This window comes from Equus przewalskii, chromosome 10, assembly GCF_037783145.1.
Source record: "Equus przewalskii isolate Varuska chromosome 10, EquPr2, whole genome shotgun sequence".
NCBI lineage: Eukaryota > Metazoa > Chordata > Mammalia > Perissodactyla > Equidae > Equus > Equus przewalskii.
Window position 1 is genome coordinate 20,208,567 of NC_091840.1, and position 21,476 is coordinate 20,230,042.

The 21,476-nt window shown below is 45.6% G+C and overlaps 1 protein-coding gene across 2 annotated transcripts; it reads right to left on the minus strand.

Annotated features, from left to right (window-relative positions):
• Nucleotides 1-2,786: 2,786 nt before the first annotated feature.
• On the minus strand, nucleotides 2,787-11,913 carry G6PC1 (glucose-6-phosphatase catalytic subunit 1). 2 transcript variants are annotated; one of them, XM_008519158.2, is made up of 5 exons: nucleotides 11,443-11,913; nucleotides 9,013-9,122; nucleotides 7,011-7,116; nucleotides 6,284-6,399; nucleotides 2,787-5,086 (listed from the first exon to the last, which is right to left on the minus strand). In XM_008519158.2, the coding sequence occupies exons 1-5, from the start codon at nucleotides 11,670-11,672 to the stop codon at nucleotides 4,575-4,577; spliced, it is 1,074 nt and encodes a 357-aa protein (XP_008517380.2). In that variant the 5' UTR covers nucleotides 11,673-11,913; the 3' UTR covers nucleotides 2,787-4,574. The 2 variants fall into 2 exon arrangements, with proteins under 2 accessions (XP_008517380.2, XP_008517381.2); XM_008519159.2 differs by having other exon boundaries at nucleotides 11,613-11,779.
• Between the last annotated feature and the right edge of the window lie 9,563 nt (nucleotides 11,914-21,476).

Consider the following 21,476-nt stretch of genomic DNA (forward strand, 5'->3'; position numbering starts at 1 on the left):
TAGAAGGCTATTCGGCCAGCGTGTTTTCCATTCTTAAGAGGCTCTTGAAAAATTCTTGGATACTAATGATATTGTCCTATTTTATTTATACATATGGGCCTTAAAGTTATCTGTTCTAGTTCAGCAATTACTACAGAGAGAAATCAATAAATATCAATAATTCAGCAGATAAGGTAATGGTTTCCAGAAAACAAGTCATCAAATTTTGACAGGTTACAAACAGCCAGCCAATCGATTAGGGCTGGATCTTCAAGTATCCAGACATGTCTTCAAATGAAATGCTCTTGGAACACATACCGGAACAATAAAGCCATTGCCAACAAAAGTAGGAGGAGTCCACTGACATTTCATCAAATGATCCCCGTAAAATCTGATCGTCTGATCAGTCTTGCTTTAAACGCTTCCAAAGCAAAGTTATGACACAGGGTATAATTCTAGGAAATCAAATGAGGTGGCAAAACCAAGACACTATAAAACTTTTCCTTACTAAGCCTTTGGAGAAACAGTCTGGCAGTTCCTTAAAAGGTTAAACATAGAGTTATCATATGACCCAGCAATTCCACCCAAGAGAAATGAAATCATACATTCACACAAAAACTTGACACAAATGTTCATAGCAGTATTATTCATAATAGCCAAAAAGTAGAAACAGCCCAAATATCCATCAACTAATGAAGGGATAAACAGAATTTAGTATGTCCATACAATGGAATATTGTTTGGCCATAAAAAGAAATGAAGTGCTAACTAATACGTGTTACAACACGGATGAGCCTCAAAACATCATAATAAGTGAAAGAAGCCAGACACAAAAGGTCACATATTGTATGATTCCATTCGTAGGAAATGTCTAGAACAGACAAATCTATGAGACAGAAAGTAGGTGAGTGTTTGCCTAGGGTTGGGTGGGTTGGGATGAACGGGAGGCGACTTATTTTTTTTTTTTTCTCCCCAAAGCCACAGTACATAGCTGTTTATCCTAGTTGTAGGTCATTCTAGTTCTTCTATGTGGGACGCCACCACAGCATGGCCTGATGTGTGGTGTGTAGGTCTGCACTCAGGATCTGAATCAGCAAATCTGGGGCCACCAAAGTGGAGCACATGAACCCAACCACTTGGCCAGGGGTCTGGCCCCTATAGGTGACTTCTAATGGGTGTGGGATTTCTTTATGGAATGACAAAAAAATGTTCTAAAATTGGTTTATGGTGATGGTTGTACAATTCTCTGAAAGTGCTAAAAACCATTACATTTATACTTTAAATGGGCGAATTGTATGCTATGTAAATTATATCTTAATAAAGCGGTTATAAAAAATTTTAAAAGCTATTATGAATTTTGCTAAAAAATGAAAACCCTAGGTCTTTAGTCTATCTCTGGTGCAGCAGCATGGGCCCAGGCGGCAGAAGTTGCACTTTCTTAACAGGTCTGTTTTCCTAGGACAATAATACAATTGTATTGTGTGTGTGTGTGTGTGTGTGTGTGTATCATCCTCAAGCCTACCTCCCCAAAACTCACAGACTGCTAGAACAATCTATCAAATTATGCTACAATATGACATGGACTTGGGTTTAAAAGTGTCATTGGTCGTTAGACTTACTTCTATCCTGAGGATTCACAAGTCATTTCCAAAGAAAACATACCGCTGTAACTTGGGGGAGCAGATCAGTGATCAAAATCTTCTAATACATTGGCTATATGATGAAGTGAGCATGGGCTGACACTCTATCTGCTCAGCTTTACTCATCACAAATTCTAAGCCTTTAGGGCTGTCCATTTCTAGACTTTGCCCATCCCAATGAAAGGTAGCACTCCTGTATTTGTGGAGCCTCTGATCTAAACAATCTTCCACTATGTCTCTTGATTTTCTACCCCTGTATATGGGTCTATACCAAAAGTTCTTTGTGGTAATTCTATCTTCTTGCTCTTTCTTGATTGTAGAAATAGTAAGTTACTTACTGTCTGACCCATATATTCTGAACATGACTCAAAACTATGTCTTGAAAGAAGGAAAAGAAAGAGCTAAAGTTGTTGTAGACACTGCTGTTAAACTAACATGGTTTTGCCTGTTCTAATAGTTATTTTACAGAATTACCTTTGAAATATGGTATCTTCATATTTAGAAACTAATACTAGTTTACTGAGAGGATCAGCCTAAGGATTATAATGCCCACAAGAAATCAAATTCTTCTGGTCTGAATTAAGAGTCACATCTCATATCTGAAGGACGGTTTGAAACAGCCACCCGTCTTACTGGTTTCCCTGGGGTATGGGTGTGAGGGGGGTATAGGGTTGAGCATGGACTCTGGAGTTAGACTGCCTGGTTCTTAAACTGGCTTCACCATTCTAAGCAAGATACCTAACCCCTCTGTGCCTATTCATATGTAATGTGAGGACAAATGATAGCACCCACCTCACAGAGATGGTGGGAGAATTAAGTTAGTTAATTGTGTAAATAAATAAAATACATGTACAAAGCCTGGCATATAGTAGGCACTCAATAAATTTTGTCTGTTATTATGTGCCCTTATGAACCTCACCAACTGCCCGGGGCAGGGATACCATTTACCTTCTGCCAGAATCCTATTGCAAGGAACCTGGACTTGGTCCCTGAGAGCAAATAAATCATCAAGAGTGGGAGCAATGCCTAAGCAGTGGGGCACAAGTCAGACAGAACAAGGCCATTTCCCTTCTCCCTCAGTGAGACCATTAGAGTCTCTGAGGGGCCTGACGGCCCCATGAAGAAATTAACTTCCCCTAAATATACACATTCCAAGGTTCTGAAGTGAGTAGATCTTACCCTCAGCAGACCAGGGTTATGCTGATGAGTCAAGGCCTTTAGAGGAGGGACTCCGCATCCGGGATGGAATAAATCATTCAGTGGAGAAACCTGCAATAGCTCCCTGGAGCACTCCTTGGTGCTGTGACTTGCCCTGTTCAGACTTTCTTTAACTATAACACAAAACCTTGCTGACACTGGGTTGCTGAATTCCACAGTCTGCCCAGTCTTGTTCTGCTGCTACTTCTTACATTCCCTGATTGCTTAGTTTGGTAATGACCCTGCCTGTCTGCCCTCAAGTTGCAGTTTGATCCCATAGGGCAACGCCTGCTGACCTGTGGTCTGGTAACTAATGCTGAGTCTTGGCCAACTCTGGATCTTTCTGGTTCTGTGCTGATATTGTGCCTGTGTTGATGTGCTCAGCTCTTCCTGCGGACACTTTATAAGATTCCCCGCCCCTGCTGAGACTCCTGGCCAACCCAAGATAAAGCACTTTCCTTCTCCAAGGGGAAATCATAGATACACAGAAACTAAATTATTTGTTTAGGGAAATAGAGAAAGAGCTAGAAATTTAGCTGAGCTAGAATTAGAAGCTTCACATCACATTGTGTCTAAAATATAGTAATCAACAAGACAATTCTTAAATAAGATGTTGTTTTAATAAAATAATGCATACATATATTTTTCTTTTCAAAGATGTTATGACCAGGATGGTTGGCGTGAATGACAATATGTGGTGAACTATATAATTAGTAACAAAAACAAGGACTCTCAAATAAATAGGCTTCAATATATTTCTTTTTTTTAGGATATATTCTGCAAATCAGCTGAGACTGAGACAGGCAAGGAGGCGCTGGCTTTTCCTCCAAGAATGTGCTCTTGGTTGGCTTGGGATAGAGAAAGGAGTCATATTTACCCTCCGGGAATCAAAAGTAACATTGGAGTGACCGTCTGGAGAGAGGAATCCTTGCCTCTCCTTACCCTCTCCTTGCCTTTTTGCCCAAGATTTCAGAGCTTAACTGAAACATACAAAAGCACCACCACAGAGTCGCCTTTAGGCATCTGAGGCTCCAGCAGGGTGGGTGTGGAGCCAGTGGAAAATTCTGGGGAAAGCCGAGCTGGGCTAATAAGGAGTAAGGTCTAATGCGATAAAGGGGAAGCAGACCGTGCCTGAATGTTCTGACCCAGCACAAATCTATGTCACCGGAGCCGTGCAATGACCATGGACATGTAATAGAAAAATACAAGAAGCAGAATTACCCGACTAACCACCCATTAGTTATACTTTAAGTTGGTCCCCCACGATGGAGGGTCCCTTACCTAAAGATTCAAGTATAATCAAAGCCATTTAGATATTCTTTGACATAATTTGCTTGATATGCAAGATGCTAAAAAAATCCTCTTTAATCCATCCTTCTTTCCATATCAAATCCACAGCTCTTTTCTCCTTTTCTGGTTAAGGATGAGCAGGAGTAGAAAATTCTCAGTTGGGATCCCCAGCCTGGGCTTGTGAGTTGGCCCTGCCTGGACGTCTTGCTTTTGTATATCTGAAAGAACAACAAGTAAGTCTTCAGAAAAAATCCAGAACAACCCAACTTCTAACAGATGAGGCTTCCTCAAATAACCATGTTAGCTTTTCAAAAAATATCACCCAATATAATTAGACTTGCAAAGGAGGAAGGAGGTGGCCTGAGCTGACTCTAACACCTCTGGCCTCAAAATGGGCTTGCAGAAGACCCTAGCCACCCTCAATCCTTGGCACAGTCGTTGACTTTAAGTACTGAAGACTCCATATCCCTCACAAAGACTTCTTCTCCGGCTGGCCCAGTACCCAGGCGAGGCAGTAGGGGATGAGACTGACAGATGCCAGGGGCACTGCCGCACTCTTGCAGAAGGACAGGACGTAGAAGATCAACTCGGTTTGGGATGGGGGTTTCAAAGAGTCAAAGAGATGCAGGAGCACAAGGGAGGCCAGGATGCAGCTGAGGCGGAACGGGAAGCACTTGCTAAGCTTGCCCTTGCAGCTCTCCCTGTACATGCTGGAGTTGAGAGCCAACCCCAGGCCAAAGAGGGTCCCCAGGTTCTTGAAGAGACTGGCGAAAGGCGTGGTGTCAATGTGAACCCATTCTGGCTGCTCACACCATCTCTTGGCTTTCTCTAGAGTCCACAGGAGGTCTACACCCAGCCCCTTTAGCAGCAGGTAAAATCCAATGGCAAAACTGAACAGGAAGAAGGTAATGAGAAAATATTTCTTGAGACTGGCATTGTAGATGCTCTGAATACGGCAGAAAGTTTCAGCAACAGCAATACCTAAGCGGAAGAAAGAACGACTGTGAGAAACAGGGAAGACTCTGGACCTTCAGCTAGAGGTGGGTTTGGAGCAATGGGTGACATGTTATCTGTCCTGCCATTGTAGCATTAAATCACGGACTCTAGATTAGAGGGTCACCTCGTTCATTTCCATATGGGACTCCAGCCTGTCCTCAACCATAGACTTTCAGATGGAAGAGTAATGTCATACACATGCTCCCACCATATGCCTGTCTCCTGTCAGGGGGTCCTCATTGTCTCTAAGTGAATACCCTCAGCAGTGGAGAGCTCACCCCCACTCGTGCAGCGCATTTCATCTTTGAATGGATTGATTCTTCCTGTGCTAAGCCGACATCTGTCCCCCTCTAATGTCGTCTGTTGGTCTCAGTTCTTTCCACAGGAGTTAAGTTGTAAATCTAGAGCCTCTTTAACACATTTGAAGATAGTTATTCTCCTCTCGAACCTAAACATTCCCAGCTCTTTCATGCATCTTGGTTTCCAGGATCTTCCTCAAGCATGGAACCCAGTACTAAATGCTGTTAGTTTGTGGTTGCCATGAAACCGTTATCTCCCTTGTTCTCAACACTCTTCTTGTAACGCTCCTGTGAGTATTCTGCTCTTACAGATCTCCAGGGGAAAAAATTCTACAATTTCTCTAAGGTCTGATATTTCAGTGCCTCCCACAAAGCCAAGAAATTCTTTCGTACCCTTAACCTGTCTTTCCTGCCCCTTATTAACTGGATCTAAGAAAACACAAGTATTCAAAACTCTGAACATGTGAAAAAGACCAACTGTGGTATCTATTAGGTTTGCAAATAAATTTAGTGAAAGAGTTTACCTAGGACACTGTTCATTTGTTATAAACTTGGTAGATTCCCTTAAAGCCAAACTAGGGGCTGCTTCCAATTGAAGATGAGTAAGAAATAAAGAATACAAAAAGCTCAGAGATTTCAAGCTAATTCAGTTGTATAGTGTTAATTTTGCAGCTTTCCTGGAACACATCTAATGGTGTCGACCTGGGCACTCCTATAGAAATTAACCATTGCAAATCACCTCCTCTTGACTTTCAACCCACTGAAATGCTAACATCATTGACTGCACATAGAACATGGCTTGAATGCTGGGATTTTGTCCTGATGAGGGAGAAATGGGATAGGCGGGGGAGGGAGGGGCAAAGGGAGCCAGAGCAGCTGATACCTGACAAGACTCCAGCAACAACCTGATGGGGGAAATGAGCAGCAAGGTAGATTCGTGACAGACAGACGTTCAGCTGTACGGCCCAGAATCCCAACCACAAAATGATGTTCAAGCACCTGCAACGGAAGAGGTAGCCATAACAGAATACAGACACAGATCCTTCAGCAAAGAGAATAGCCCTGGCAGGAATGCTGGAGCCTGGCAAACTTAGGTGCCGTCAGTGGAATTTTTGTAAGTTGAAATCCCTACTCAGAAGCTCAAAGATGCCCGTGGCACGTGGAAAACCCTAGCATATGTGAATTTTAACCTCCTTATTTTATGTGTTTGATAATTAAGGAGTTACACAGTGGCTGCCTACCCAGAATTTCCTGTAGTAGGAATATCTTATGTTTCTCTGTTTATTTTAACCTGGACTGGGGGACTCTGTGGTCAGTACAGAAATGGGTTTTTATTTAAACCTTGCCACGACCTCACTACCTGATCTCAAGAAGCCCCTTTACTGTGTTAGACCTTGTTTCCTTATCTGTAAAATTAGGCATTGAACTCATGGGTCCTTTTCAACTCTGATATTCTGTGACTCTAACGTTCACCCTCAGCAGAAATGCCACAACTCTTATCTGTACCAACCCAAGGTATGGGACGGGCTGGGGGAATGTGAGGAAGAGCAAGTGGTGTGTCAGCTACAGAGAGACCACCTCCTGCCCACACCGCAGTGCTGAGTTCTTACCAAAATCTGTAGGTTGCCTTTTTCTTTCCCCGAAAGATAGAGAGGGCGGATGTGACCATCACATAGTATACACCTGCTGTACCCATGGCATGGCCAGAGGGACTCCCTAAAAGGCAGAAAAGAGATGAATGAATGGACTAACGGTGAAAAGTCTTCAACTGGGAGACTGCTAGGGGGTGTCATTTATCCATCCATTCATCTATCCATCCATCCATCCATCCATCTTATCATCCATCCATCTATCCTGCCATCCATCCATCCTGCCATCCATTCATTTATTCATTTAGTCATTTATTTAACAAATATCTACAGAGCTCCTACTAAATGCCTGGCACTGTGCTGGGCTCTGGGAGTACAGTGGCGAGCACAAAAACAGACAAGTGTGGTTCTTATGGTTATAGACAGTCTAGAGATTACACGAAAGATCAGCATGCTGGATGTATAACCGCAAACTGATCTGCTCTCCATTACCTGTCTTCCACTCTCTCCTTGCTCACTCTGCTTGGCCATGCTGGTCTCATTGCTCTCCTTTAAACATGCTCCCACCTCAGGGTCTTTGCATTGTTAATCTTTCTGGCCAAAAATCCCTTCCTCCAGAAATTTACTGGCTAATTCCCTTGCCTCCTTCAAGTTTTTGCTCAAATCTCACCTTCTCAGTGAGTCCTACACTGACCACCCGATTTAACACTGCAACTAGTTCTCATTCCTGATCCCTCTACCTTGAGAGGTAGAGGGTCCTGAGATTCACCCCCCAGATCCCCTTCTGGACTGAAGGACTTATTTTCCTAGCTGTTGAGCATGTGGTCACAGATGGCCCTCAGCTCTCCAGCATTGCCCTAAGCGGAAGAGAGCCACCTTGATCAGGGTTACCCTCTCCCTGGGGATGGCCTGCACCCAGTCACTGGTCTGTATTGGGGTGTAAGGGTCTGGTCCCGTTGACCCAACTCAGGGCAAATCTATAGGGCCATCTCCACCTTCAGAGCTCCCCGTGGGGTCGGCTGAGACTGAATCACAGCCAGACTTCTCCTTCTGCCCAGTCAGCTTCTGTCCCTTCCCTCCACAAGCGTTGCTCCTGAGTGTAGCCACGTTGCATGCTAATCTCCATCTGAGTCTGCTTTCCAGGGAGCGCCATAGGTAAAGCCTTTTCTCTTCTCTTCTCTGTTCTTCTCCTCCTCTTCTTTCTTCTTGTGAATTATCATCTTCTAATATCCTGTATATTTTACTTTTGTATTATGATTTTTGTATATTGGACACACACACACCCTTCAAATTTCAGCTCTGCAAGGGCAGGGATCTTCGTTCATTTTATTCACTGAGGTATTGCAAGTACCTAGAACAGTGTCTGGCACAGAGTAAGTGCTCAATAAATAACATCCGAATGAATGACTATGCTCTGAAGTGAACAAAGGGTTTGTGAGAACATATAACTATGGGCTGTGCTGAGTTTGGGAGTCAGGATAAGGTCCCTGAGGAAGGGATGCGAGCACCAAGACCTAAGGGTGAACCAAAGGGTTGAATATCCCTATTACCTCCTGAAAACGGAATCTGTCATTCGACTGAGCCATACTTGTCTGGCTGTAACTAGTAAAATACAGGCCGGGGGTGGGAGTGGACGGTTAGCTCAGGAGGACACTTCTATTGGGCCAGGCCTTTGGGAAGGGGCTCAGGCCTCTACTGCTTTCCCTGCCCTGGACAAAGGGCCATAGCACAGTTACTCTCAGGAGCCCTTTGCCCGTGAGGGTGTCTTTGCTTCTCTGGACTAGCAATCTAGGTTCTGGAAACATATGGCAGATTTCCAAAGTAGCAGTAATATGCTATTCAGGAAGGCCTTCTTGAAGCGAATTAAAATGCAGTTGTACCAAATTGAAGACCATGACAAAAGCTCAGAGTGGCTCTCCTCATGTCCCCTCAAGGACAGCTTCATCCACAACGAATGTAGATAGGTGTCCACAATGAGCAAGGTCCACCCCGTTTCTGTCTCTGCAGGGGTCGGGACTCTCACCTGGGCCAGTCTCACAGGTGATCGGGAACTGCTTGATCAGCGGCACGGAGGTGTTTCTGTAGTAGTCGGTGTCCAGGACCCACCAGTACGGGCGCTGTCCGAAGAGAATCCTGTAGAAAAGTAGAACCGGTATCTGGAGTTACTGAGGGAACCCTTTTGCCAGAAGCTCATACCTTCAAGAAGAGAGAGTAGCTCGAGGAGAATATCCATGTGATGCTAAACAGAAAGCTGGTAGCACCAGTTGCCTCCAAGAAGGGGATCTGGGTGGCTGGGGGGAGGGGAGTAGACTTTTTACGATAGATCCTTTATAAAACTTTAGAATTTTTAATTATTTGAATTTCTTATTTACTCGAGCATGAATAACTAACCCAAGACCATATTGATGGCAGCTATGTGACTTTTTTTAAACCCCAAGACAAATTTGTCCCGGAAGGATGCGTGTGGAGCTACAGTTTGCAGCCTGGACTCGCAGAGCTTCCCAGGTTCCTCTTCTCTTTCTTCAGGCCTCAGTGAGTCTTGCGTTTCCTCTGACACCGGAGAATGTGCCCCAGCCCCAAGGACAAGCGCCCCAGGAGACGTGGCCACTGTGTTGCCATCAGAATTGCTCTCTGTAAGGACATACATAACCTTAGGTGTTTGCTTTGTATCCTCTCTGCTTTGAAACAGGCTATCTCAGGCAAACCACTTCCTCTTTAAAAGTACTAGATAAGTTTTTCATTGTGGAAACAGGTGTCGAGGTCAAAGATCAGTCAGGATGCCTCCTTTTCCCTGTGGTGGTGGAATGGTGATTTCTCACCAAAATCGGGGACAGCCACTAGCTCTGTCCTCTGCCAACTCAGAAAATCCATGGTGCTTTAATTGAGATCAGCTGTTTGGAATAACTTTTTATTTATTAATTTTTTTTTGAAGATTGGCCCTGAGGTAACGTCTGTTGCCAATCTTCTTTTTTTTTACTCCCCAAAGCCCCAGTACACAGTTGTATATCCTAGTTATAGGTCATTCTAGTTCCTCTGTGTGGGACGCTGCTAGCATGGCTTGATGAACAGTGTGTAGGTCCATGCCCAGGATCCAAACAGGCAAACCCCAGGCCACCAAAATGGGGCACGTGAACTTCACCACTTGGCCACAGGGCTGGCCCCTATTTTTTAATTTTTTTAGGGTCATGCTGTTGAATAGGGACATTACAGACTAAACTCAGATTTTTCAACAGAAGTTTCAGAATGCCATCAATATGCCTTGGGCTTCTGAGCCCAATAACAACTTTTTTTCTACTCTAAAGAACTTTTATTGTCTACGGCCAAAGAATATTAGAACTGGAAAAGATCTTAAGAATCGCTTCTGTGTGAGAAGATGGATGTTAGAAGAACCTATTCTAGTCATCATTTCATAATATATATTGTGCTATATGCCTTAAACTTATACAGTGATGTATGTCAATTATTTATAAATAAAGCTGGAAAAAAAAGAATCACCTGACAGTAGACACAGATAGTTTTAGGGATGATAAAGGTCTTAGAGGGCAACTGGTCCAACTTCTTCATTTTCTAGACAGGAAATAGAAGCCAAACCAGTAATGTGCTAGAGTCAGCTGGTACTGGCTAATAACTGCAAAATATTCAGGATTTTTGCAAGCTGGACCCACTGGTAGCTTGAAAGTGGCCATAAGGGGAATATATACACAGTAGAAATGGGCAAACACTAACGCTGGATATAACATAGTTCTTAAGAGCCTTGCCTCTGAAGCCAGCCTGCCTGGGCTGAAATCCTGTCTCTGACATTTACTACCAGTGTTGGTCTAGTCACTTAACCCAGTGCCTCGGTCTCTTCACCTGTAATATAGTGGTAACCACCCCACAGAAAAGCACTTAGCACATGGCCTGGCACATATTAAATGTTCAATAAGTGTTAACTACGATTATTATTAAGGTCCCAGAGATAACCTAAGTTTACAGATTATAAAACAGAAACTCAGAGAGTTGCTGTGACTTGCCCAGGACACAGAGCTGGTAGGTAGCTGAATAAGGCTGGAGCCCAGTTCTCTGGGTTATTCCTCACTACTCCACACAGCTGGTTTTTAAATTATCATTGTGTTTCCTTTTTTCATAAATCATCTTTCTTTCATACGTCTATCTTCATGTTGGCTATCCTGCTTCAGTCATAAAACTATGTTTCTTTCCTTATAGTCTGTAATTCAGAGTTTTCAGCGTCCAGCTGGCCTTCCATCCATATGAAATAGCCTTTCCTGTATTTTCAACTCACTGACAGGGTTTCCTCTGTCTTCCCTCTTTCTTTAGATGATCCAAAGTCAGGAGGAGAGTAATCTGTGGCTTCCTGAATAGTATGGAGAAGGCAACTTCCAATGGACAGATAATTCCAGAGAGAATGCCAGCCTCTTCCCTTGCCGACCTCCTCTGTCTGGCTCCTACTCACCACTTAAAGACAAGGTTGAGCCAGTCTCCAATCACAGCTACCCAGAGGAGCTTGATGCCCACAGCTTCTCGAAGATGGAACCAGATGGGGAAGAGGACGTAGAAGGCATTCCTGAGGTCAGCAATCACGGACACCAAGATGAACCAATCCTGGCAGTCCTGGTAATTCACCTGGAGGTAGCGAGTTGACTGGATCCCAAAGTCATGGAGAATGTTCATTCCTTCCTCCATCCTCACTCTCTGGCCCTTCGGGAAGGCTTCAGCTGAGCTCTTGTAGTTATATCAGACGTGGTGGTGATTGCTCTGCTATCAGCCTGTGCCTTGCCTCTGTTTTATACACCCTGGATCAAGTCTGCAGGTCAACCCAACCCTGATCTTTGGACTCAAAAACCACTTTTGTCTAAAATTTATTGATCAAAGGTGCATCATCAGTAGGTTGATGCAAACATGTTCAGGGTGATTTACGTAAAATAGAAAAACAGGCACACAAGAACGGCCTGATCGGCAATGTGCTCGGCAGGGCCAATTATTAACCTTGGCATGCGGCTTGACAGGGCAAGGGGCTGCCCTCTGGTTCCGAAACTGGGCCAGAGACCCAGGACAGAATCTAGATCCACCATGGTTCTTGCAAAGATGCCTGATTTCCCAAGTCTGCACTGCACTTTATTTTAGTACAAAGAAAAGTCCCGATGCTCTAGCTATTCAAATTTTAAGTCATTAATTTTAAAATACAGTGAGTTCTATTGTACTGGGAACTGCCACCTTGCTGGGCCTTTCTTAACTGCCTTAGGGTCTAGGAAATGCTTCTGGTTTGGGAGATCAAACCCTCTTCCCAATATTGGCTCCATATCTCTTAGGGCCAGAAAATAATCATCTCTGAATGCACTGATTAAATTCATTTAATGCTCTTAAAGTTAGGACATGTGGGGTTTTAACACATAAGTTTAAGCGTTAGAATGAATGTATGTTCATGCAAAAACAATATGATGAATATGCGGTTCTAATAAAAACACCAGCAAACTGGTGACTAGGGACTCTGGAAAGGGCTTCTGTATTTGGAGCTTTCTTTCATTTGTACACACACACACACACACACACAAACAATCACCAGGAAGTCAATATAATTTTACTATAGCCATGGATGTAGACAAGGAATAAGTAAAAGTAACCAATGCCAGGTTATGAGAAACGATGCTGCCTGCTCACCTGCACGAGCAGAAATCATCCTGCAGCAGTGCAGAGACCAAACCCTCACACACTTGGGTTACGTGGAACTCTGAGGGGATCAGGGGGTGAATCAGGTGACGAACTGATACATTTTCAAGGATAAGAGCTAGTGGCAATAAAGCTTTTGAAAACCCGCTTGCATTTCCCATCAGCAAGTCCATATTGCCTTGTGAGGGGTAGATTGGGGACAGGGAAAAGAAACCCAGAGCTGAGTCTGTAGCAAAGGTTGACAACATTCCACGCTGGGAATGATTAAAACATCTTCCGGGAGGTATGGTCTGGAGTCTCACCCCCACCCCCCAGGGCTCTCACCCAGCTCAAGTGGACTCCAACTGCCCTTGACCACATTGTCTCTGCTGGTCCAAGCAACTCTGTCTTGCCACCTCCAGACTGAGGAGCAGGTAATGGTGGTGGTGGTGGCTGCGGGTGGGCTGCAAATGAAGCATGTACTTGGCAGTGTTGTCATGGCGGGGGGGGGGCGGGGGGGGGTGTTCCGCAATGCTAGGACTGCTAGGCCATGGGTTGTGGACCCCACCAGAAGAGATGGCTCTTTTTTTCCCTCTACCCTCTTCCTTGAAAGTATTGAGTAACTATTGCCGTGATCCTGGGGGCTGGAATTTCTATGCGTCTCCACAGGGCTGCTAGGAGCCAGAGTCTCTGGGTCGAGCGGGGTTCCATCATGTGTGCAGCGTATGGAGAGCCCCATCTTCTCAGTGAGAATGCTTGTGTTGATAAGGAGTCGTGATGGAGCTGATATTCAATTCTGGGCACACAGGGCAGTGGGAGAGGCCCTCTGGCAGGCTGCCTGCCAGGCAGGGGGATCCTCTTGGTCAGAGCAATTTTGTATGTCATGAGACTTCTTGCTAGTCTCCACCTTTCTACCTTCCAGCCCTTTCCTGCTGCCTCCAGCAAATTTTTATTATGTGCGGAAAGAGGAAGGCCCCAAAGGACCTGAGCCTGCTAGAAAGCTGACTAAAGAGAGAAATTGTGGCGTTCTCAAATCCTCAGAGGACTTGTGCGTATTTGAAGTGAATATTGTGGACGAAGCATTTGAGCGCCTGGAGATTTTGGAGAGAATTCACTCATTTACAGAACTATCTCCAGAGAGGGGATTCCCTCACCTCCCTCCAACTGCTGTCTTTTTCCCTGTCAAGAAGGTCTCCAGTTTAATTTGACAAACATTTCCTGAGCAGGACACACGCCCAGTTCTCTGAGGAATTCAAAGTTAAACCTAGCTGTCCTCCTGAACCTTGACACTCTAGTGGCAGGGAGGCCAGACATTTACTAACTAACTATGTCAACTGGGGGATCCTTTGAGCAAAATTGAACCCATTTGTACAAATATAAGTGAGCTCCCTATTATTTTGTCCTCAGTGGAGGTGACTCAAGGCTTCTTAATGCTCTCTGGGGAAACGATCAGCTGAGGCTGGGAAGCAACAAAGATGGAAAATTATACGGGCCCCTCTTCGACAGTACACTAGCCAGGCACTCCTAAGGCACTTTCTCCACAAACAGAAATTCAGAGCTTTGAGGATCTTGGTCTGGGAAGTACAGGAAGGAAAGGTGCCAGAAAGTAGTCTGGTCTGCCGTTAAATGAGGGCAGCTGGTTCCAGTGTCCTGGCACCTTCGTCTTCCAGAGCACATTTGACTCATTCACTCAAACAAGTTCATTTGCTGACAGGAAAGCAAAGAGCAAGGAGCCATAATTCACCACATACCTCATCCAAAAATTGCATTTATTACCAAAAAGAAATTCTGACTTTCCCTGCGGCCAACTCCTCTATTCTGGCTCGGGCTCTGGGTTCTGTTGAGAGAGGAGCTGCCTTTACTTTGCCCAGCTGTTATCACTAGGATGGGTCTTTTCTGCACACGGTAGTCAGGATGCGAACCCCAGCTTCGATCCGATGCTTTGTCTAAGCAGCAGGGTAGATTTCTCTGGAGGATTACAGCTCAAACTGAAAGATATACGGTTTTTAATTTTTTTCTTTATTTCTTTTCAGGTGCTTTTTTTCCTACCAAGTGATCAGTAGAGGAGGCATTTAGGGGTAGACAGTAGAAACTGGCTGGATCAACTGCTATCACATTTTAAGTGAGTGATCCAGTTGATTTTTTTACAAAAACATGTTAAGACAAACAGGTGGAGGGAGGATTAATCATTGATAGCCAGTGAAAATGGCTGACTTATCTCCAGGGTGGTGAGAAAGTTCAGCTTCAGGACCTTGAACTGTGCATCCACTGACCAGGTGAGGGGAGCGTGCTGCACGTCTCAGGATGGGCTGGACATTTTGTTCACAGAAAAATATCAGAGGGCATTTGCTTCTCTGTAAACGGTTAAGAACTCCCCGCTCATTACCTTCTTCCTGCCACGCCAGGAGGCAAATCAATCAAATGAATCCGGGAGCCTTTGTGGGCAGCACAGACTGACCATCCTCTTCCTCTTCTTTTTCTGCCTTAACCCCTGTCCCCAAAGAAGCTGTTGTCCCCTCCAGAGACGCCTGTTTCTGCAAATGGTTAACGAGCTCTCTCTTGACCAGATGGTAAACGCTTCTCCCACCCTCCCATCAACGCTTTGGCAGGGCCAAACCGCTCTGGTAGCTAGGAAACATTCTTGCTGTCAGATTTGATCCATCCTGCCAGGAGTTAAATTTTGTTAACGGTGCACAGGAGAGGCAGAGTCACCACCAAATAGTGGGGGGGACTATTGGGAAAAAGCTCATTTACCCTTCATCCTGGTCTGTACTCCAGAGGCAAAAAGGGGCTGTCTGAGGAGAGGTGGAAAGTGTGAGTCGAGCTAAGGATTCAGCCCCAACTGCCATCCCTCCCAGCTTCAACTCATGGACTCTTTGGAAGAATTGGGACCAACTGAAGAAGGAGGGGAGGGAACTAAGTCATCAACGGCTCAGCCATAGCTCAACCTGGTGGGGCGTGGAGTGAGGTGGGGACACGGGTGGGGGGGGTGGAGGAGTAGGAAGTGGGTGTGGAGGAGGAAAGAGCATCTTGGTTTTCCTCAGAAGCGTCTCCAAAACACCCTCAAGCCTCCAGCAGGCAGCCCAGGAGACTCCCCCCTCCCCACTGCCATGGCTAGGATTTAAAAGGAAAAACAAAAGATTAAATAGGAAGATCAAAGAGCTGTGTGACCTTGGCCAAGTCACTGGAGTGCTCTGGGTTTTACTTTTGTTAATGGCAAAATAAGACTTGGTGACCCTCATCCTCCTTTCAGTTTTAGCATTCTCTGAGTCTTTGGTGCTCCTTTGAAAGTAGCTCCAAGGAGGTGGGGTCTGACTTTTGATTCCCTGACAGAAGTACAGTAAATGATTCATCATTGCCAGAAGGAAAAGATAAATGTGCTCGTATTTTTTTAATCAAAACATTTTCAAAAGTAATATATTCACCTAGTTAAAAAAATTCAAAGAATTTGGAAGAGTATTCCATGAAGCCAATTCTTCCTGCCATCTGAGGGTACCTTCCAAACACCGGTGCTGCCAGAACCCAGCACAACCTGAGGTGCCCTGGGAGTCAGAGAGGCCCCCACAGTCCTTGAGTGGAAGTCAGCTCCCTAGGTTGAGCCTGGCACCCAGGCAAGACCCAGATTGGGGGAGGGGGTCATCTCTTACACCCTCTTCTCTTCCTCCTTGTTTTTTTCTCCCTCAGCTCTGCCCTGTAATTCTTTAATCAACTCTTTCTTAAATAGCTGAGGAATTTTCATCCCAACCAAAACACCCATGCTGTGCAGTCGGTTATTAGTCCTTCCCTCCTCTGGAGCCCAGCTAGGGGACATAATTAGGAAATTAGTAGTCTTGGACCCTCTTAACCCAAACCTTACCCCCTCTGAGAGTTCCCAAATGAGGACTGTGATGCAGAGAAAGAGGATGAAGTGAGGCCTGGAATTATGAAAACAAACAGTGGGATTTGCACTCCCCCGCCGCCTCACTGGCCTGGAGAGGGCAAAGGAACTATTCTGAGCTATGAAAACACAACAGACCTCTGCTAGGAAGTAAACAGCCGTCTGTCCCGCCAACGCCTGTCTCCCTGGACATGAGTCGTGACAATGTCTGATCACCAGCCAGGGGGTGGGAGAGAGAGGGAGAAGGCAAGGAGAGTCTAGCATGCCTCTCTCTTTTAGGATGGAAAGGAAAGGCAGTGTTTGTTTTATTTTTAAGATTTTAAACATTTTCTTCACTTTAGTAGGTTTGAAATGGAAGGAAGGCAGCACTAGGGTCACGTAAGTCCAGGAGATCTCTCCAACTCTGAATTCCAGAAAGCAGGATACCTGTCGCCCCCTCCTCCATCCTCTGCAACTTCAGCCTCCTCTGCTTTACTGGGAAGTCGTGGTGACCTTCTCACTGTCAAATCTGCTGGTTGGCCTTTTCTCATCCTTCTTCTTCCTTGATCTTTGGCCACATCTGACACTTTTGACAGACAACTGCTTTGAAACACCCCACCTCGCTGTGTTCAATGTCACTAACTGTCTTCTCCTTTCTCCTCTTCCTCCTCCCGCAGTGATGGGTCCGTGATGGCGGACCCCGCTTGAACACCACCTGGACGTCCCATATGTTTCTCAAATTCCTTCCACACCTGTTCTTCCTCTAGATTTCCCTGCTTTGTAAATGCATCTCCTCCCTCTCTGCCATCCTAGAGGCACTGAGCCTGGCAACCTCGCGTCATCCTTGACGCCTCCTCACGCCCCATTTGCAGTCATTCATCAGGTTCTGAGCATATATTTTCTACTCTTGTGGCCTCTCCTCAATCCCTCTGCCTAGGCCTGCTAGTCCTTTCATTATTTAGTGACCTCCTACTCCCCTTTTGGCTCCCCTGCCCAAACCAGCCTACAGACTACTGTCAAAGGAGGCTTCTTACAACACAGTTCTTTTCACTTGTCATCTGAAAAATACCCAGGCTCCCCATTGCCTACAGAATGAAGTTCAAATTCAAGCTCACCCACAATTGGACCCCAGGTTATCTTTCCAGCCTTATGTCTTGCAGTCCCCTTCGTGGACCTCTTACTCCAGATATATATTAGATGGGTTTGCATTTCCCAGACATGACTTGTTTTTTCTAAATTTGCTTTTCTCTCCACTTGGAATATCATTTTCTCCATCTCCACATGTCCAGATTCTAACCATATTCAAGGCCAAGCTAATATAGTCTTCCCTACCCACTGAAGCCCAGCCCTTGTCAGCTGTAAAGGATCACTTTAACCTGAACTCCTCTAGAACTTAACTGTTCCTATCTTGGAGCACTTGGCATGTTCCAGCGTTGCATTACAGTTGTTTTACACGTATGTCTTAACCTTTTTTCTGCTATCCTGAGCCTGAGGGCCAAGAAAACATCCCTTCCTGCCTCCAGAAATGAGCTCTGCTTGCATGTCTGGTGCCCAGTGTGGTTTGTATAGCTGTGATGGTCCCTCCCATCCCTGACACACATCCCTTTGCATTGTTTGCCTCTCTTCCCATCAAGATGTGAAATTTATGTCTCCATCCTTCGAATCTGAGCTTGATCTTGTGCCTTGGCCAATAGGACATTAGCAAATATGATGCAAGAAGAGGCTTGAAAAGCATTTGTTCTCTAGGGCTCGTCCTCTTTAGGCTACAGTCAGAACCCTGGACCACAAAGGGGAGAAGTCCAGACCAACCTGCTGGAGACATGTTGCTGTAACACGTGACCTGACAGCCAGCCCCACCTGCTGGACACGTGAGTGAGGCCATCTTAGACCATCCAGCCCCAGTCCATCTGCCAGATACCTGCAGCCATGTGAGTGACCCAGGTGACTCCAGCAGAAGAACTGCCCAACTGAGCCCAGCCCAGATGGCCATCCTACAGAATAAGGAGTAAATAAAATGGTTTTAGGCCACCAAGCTATAGGGTGATTTACTATGTAGTAACTGAAACACCTGGTAGATGCTGGTTAATAAAATATTAAATACTGGCTATCATTCTTTGAGCATTTACAAAGTGCCAAGAACTAGTTTTGGAAAATTACATGGATTAACTCATTTAATCCTCATAAAAGTCCTGAGGTAGATTTTATTACTGTCCCCATTTTACAGGAGAAGAAAGTGAGGCACAGAGAAGTTAAATAACTTTCCCAAGGTTATACTTGCCAAACCTCAGCAACTTAGCTCGAGAAGCCACACTATAAACCATTTTACCACGTTGCAGAATGACGAAAACATTCATTCATTGATTTGCTGCCTCAGAAACACCCTTGCCCACATACATGCCCAACTGTATAGCATTTTGGGGTCCAACACCCAGCCTATGCTTCTAACCCCCCACACCATGCCCCCTAGGTCTACCCCAGGCTCTGGGCCCCTCCTGTGTGTTTCAGGGAAAGCCCAGTATGGGGAACTGACTTACAGACCTGCCAATGTCCACCTCCTCAGACACCTCACTGTCCCTTCTCCTCTTTCCTGCAAGCTTTGCTGAGGGGCTGGTTTCAGTGGTGCAGGTCTCGCCTGGAAAGCAAGTGCTTGGCTCAGCATATCATTGTTGCCCTTTGACCTCGTGTCTTGTTTTGACCTGTGCATCCAGGGTGATTTTTCACTCAGGATCTTTGGGCTTCCTTACATCTTCCTTTTTGAGGTAGTCAAAGGAGAAACTGGGTATGAAATGGCTTTTTACAAGACAAGGAACTCCTTGAATGTAACAAGCACTATTGTTTGTTCAGATTTCAATGAAAATATATCTAAGCAGCCAAAAGGGCATGACATCATACTGGGCCCCAGGCTACCAAGGCCAACAGGACATGGTTCTTGCCCTAGGGAGCTCAGGCTCTCTGATGAGGAGTGAAGGGAGGACACATGTAGATAAGAACTGAGTTCAGCACAGGAACCTCCCTTGTGGAGTTCTGTCCAAAGTGCTAAGGGAGTGGGGAGAACAATGCAACTAGTTTTGCTTGGGCTGGGGCGATATCTGAGTCGGGTTTTAGAGGATGAATAAAGTGTCACCAGATGAAGAAGGGAGGAAGGAACCAGGGGAAGGAAGAAGGAGAGCTCATGGGCAGAGGCATGGGTCGGTGGGAACAGCCTGTTTGGGGAAGGGCACATTGTCTGGGCATCTGGAGTGCAGGACAGCACGGTGGGGGTGGGGGGTGCTGAAACCAGTTTGTGAACCACCTAATACGGCCTGCAGAGAGTGGGTAGCTTTGAAGATTTTAGGGGGCAGTTAGCCAAGGAAAAACTATAGAGTGGGTAGGGAAGGAAGGTGGGCATTCACTTACAGACAGTCTCTGCTCAGAAAGTTAGACATGAAGTCTAGGGCAAGGCTGGTGCGCGTTGTGTCTGGAGTCTGATGACGCCTCCCAGGATACCGCACGATGGTTTCTTGGTGAATTCACCACAGTCCAAGGGAGGGGCCTAAATCAGAATTCATTAGTTCACCAAGGGGGATGGGATCATATTTCAGGGAAGATTGAAATTTACGAGAGTAACCCCTGCAGGCTAATCTTCATTTACAGTAACTGTCAAAGCAAAAGCAATTATTGTCAGGACACCAATTAGTTCATTTACACAAGAGCTGTAACAGACTTGCCCATTTTCTTCCCATGACCAATGTGCGGACTGACGAATCAGAATCAGCAGTTGCTCATGAGATAGGTTTGCTGGGCCTGGCGCCTCCATCCACATGCCTAATGTGCCTCCAGGGCTGATGTGTCCTGGCCTTGGGCCTGGTCCTCTGCTCCAGACATGGTCGGATTGTCACTGCCAGGGCAGGCTCTGCAATGCTTCTTTGTTGTGCCTTCTGACGGACACGTTCTTTGCGTATGTTACACTCTGGTCAGGGTCCTCTGGCAAGCTTGGAACCAAACTACTGCTCCAGGGTTTTCTCAACCTTGGCTACATATTAGAATCAGCTGGGGGAAATTTAGAAACTGCTAATATCTGAGCCTCGCTATCATAGATTGTGATTTTACTGGTCTGAGGTGCAGCCCGGGTATGTGGAGTTTTACCAGCTCCTCAGGGATTTCTTTTTTCTTTAATTTATTTAACTTGTTTTAAAGATTGGCATCTGAGCTAAGAACTGTTGCCTATCATTTTTTTTTTCTGCTTTTTCTCCCCAAATCCCCCCAGTACATAGTTGTATATTTTTATTTTAGTTGTGGGTGCTTCTAGTTGCGGCATGTGGGACGCCGCCTCAGCATGGCTTGATGAGTCATGCCATGTCTGCGCCCAGGATCCGAACCAATGGAACCAATGGGCCGCCAAAGCGGAGTGCATGAACTTAACCACTCGGCCACGGGGCCGGCCCCTCCTCAGGGCTATCAACGTACAGCCAAGGTTGAGGGCCTTTGCTTTGAGGCAACTGTGCATATTTCAGCTCTGGTCCACTGAGTGTCGATTGTGCTCTTAGAGGGTCACTTACCATGGATCAGGTGCCAAGTGCTTTTCAAGCATTACCTTGTTTAATTATTTAACCAGGCCTGTCCGGCAGTGAAGAGCAGCGGTACAGGGGAAGGCGGTCATGTAGAAGAAGCCATGAACCCATCAAGACTTGGGTTCGATCCAGCCCCACTGCTTACCAGCCAACTTGGGGCAAGTTACCCAATCCCTCTGAATCTTAGTTTCCTCACTTGTGAAATGGGAATAATAACATCTGCTTCTCAAGGTTGTTGTGAGGAATATATGAGGCAATAGACGGGAATCAGCTAGCCCAGAGTAGTCTCCACCATACTGGCTCCATTTCAATGGGAGACGTGGGAGAGACTGAGGCATTACATTCCTTGAGGGTCCTCAAGAAAGGAGGAGTCCCCCGTCAGCCTGGCCCACAGACATAACGTCAATGAGTATGAGAAACATGCGGTGGGAAGAT

Excerpts from the sequence above, each read along its gene's own strand:
- G6PC1 (XM_008519158.2), bottom strand. The coding sequence starts at position 11,672 with ATGGAGGAAGGAATGAACATTCTCCATGACTTTGGGATCCAGTCAACT. Across the intron at positions 9,123-11,442 it reads CTCAACCTTGTCTTTAAGTG|GATTCTCTTCGGACAGCGCC; the intron begins GTGAGTAGGAGC and ends ACTTTTCTACAG. Across the intron at positions 7,117-9,012 it reads CACCTGTGAGACTGGCCCAG|GGAGTCCCTCTGGCCATGCC; the intron begins GTGAGAGTCCCG and ends TCTGCCTTTTAG.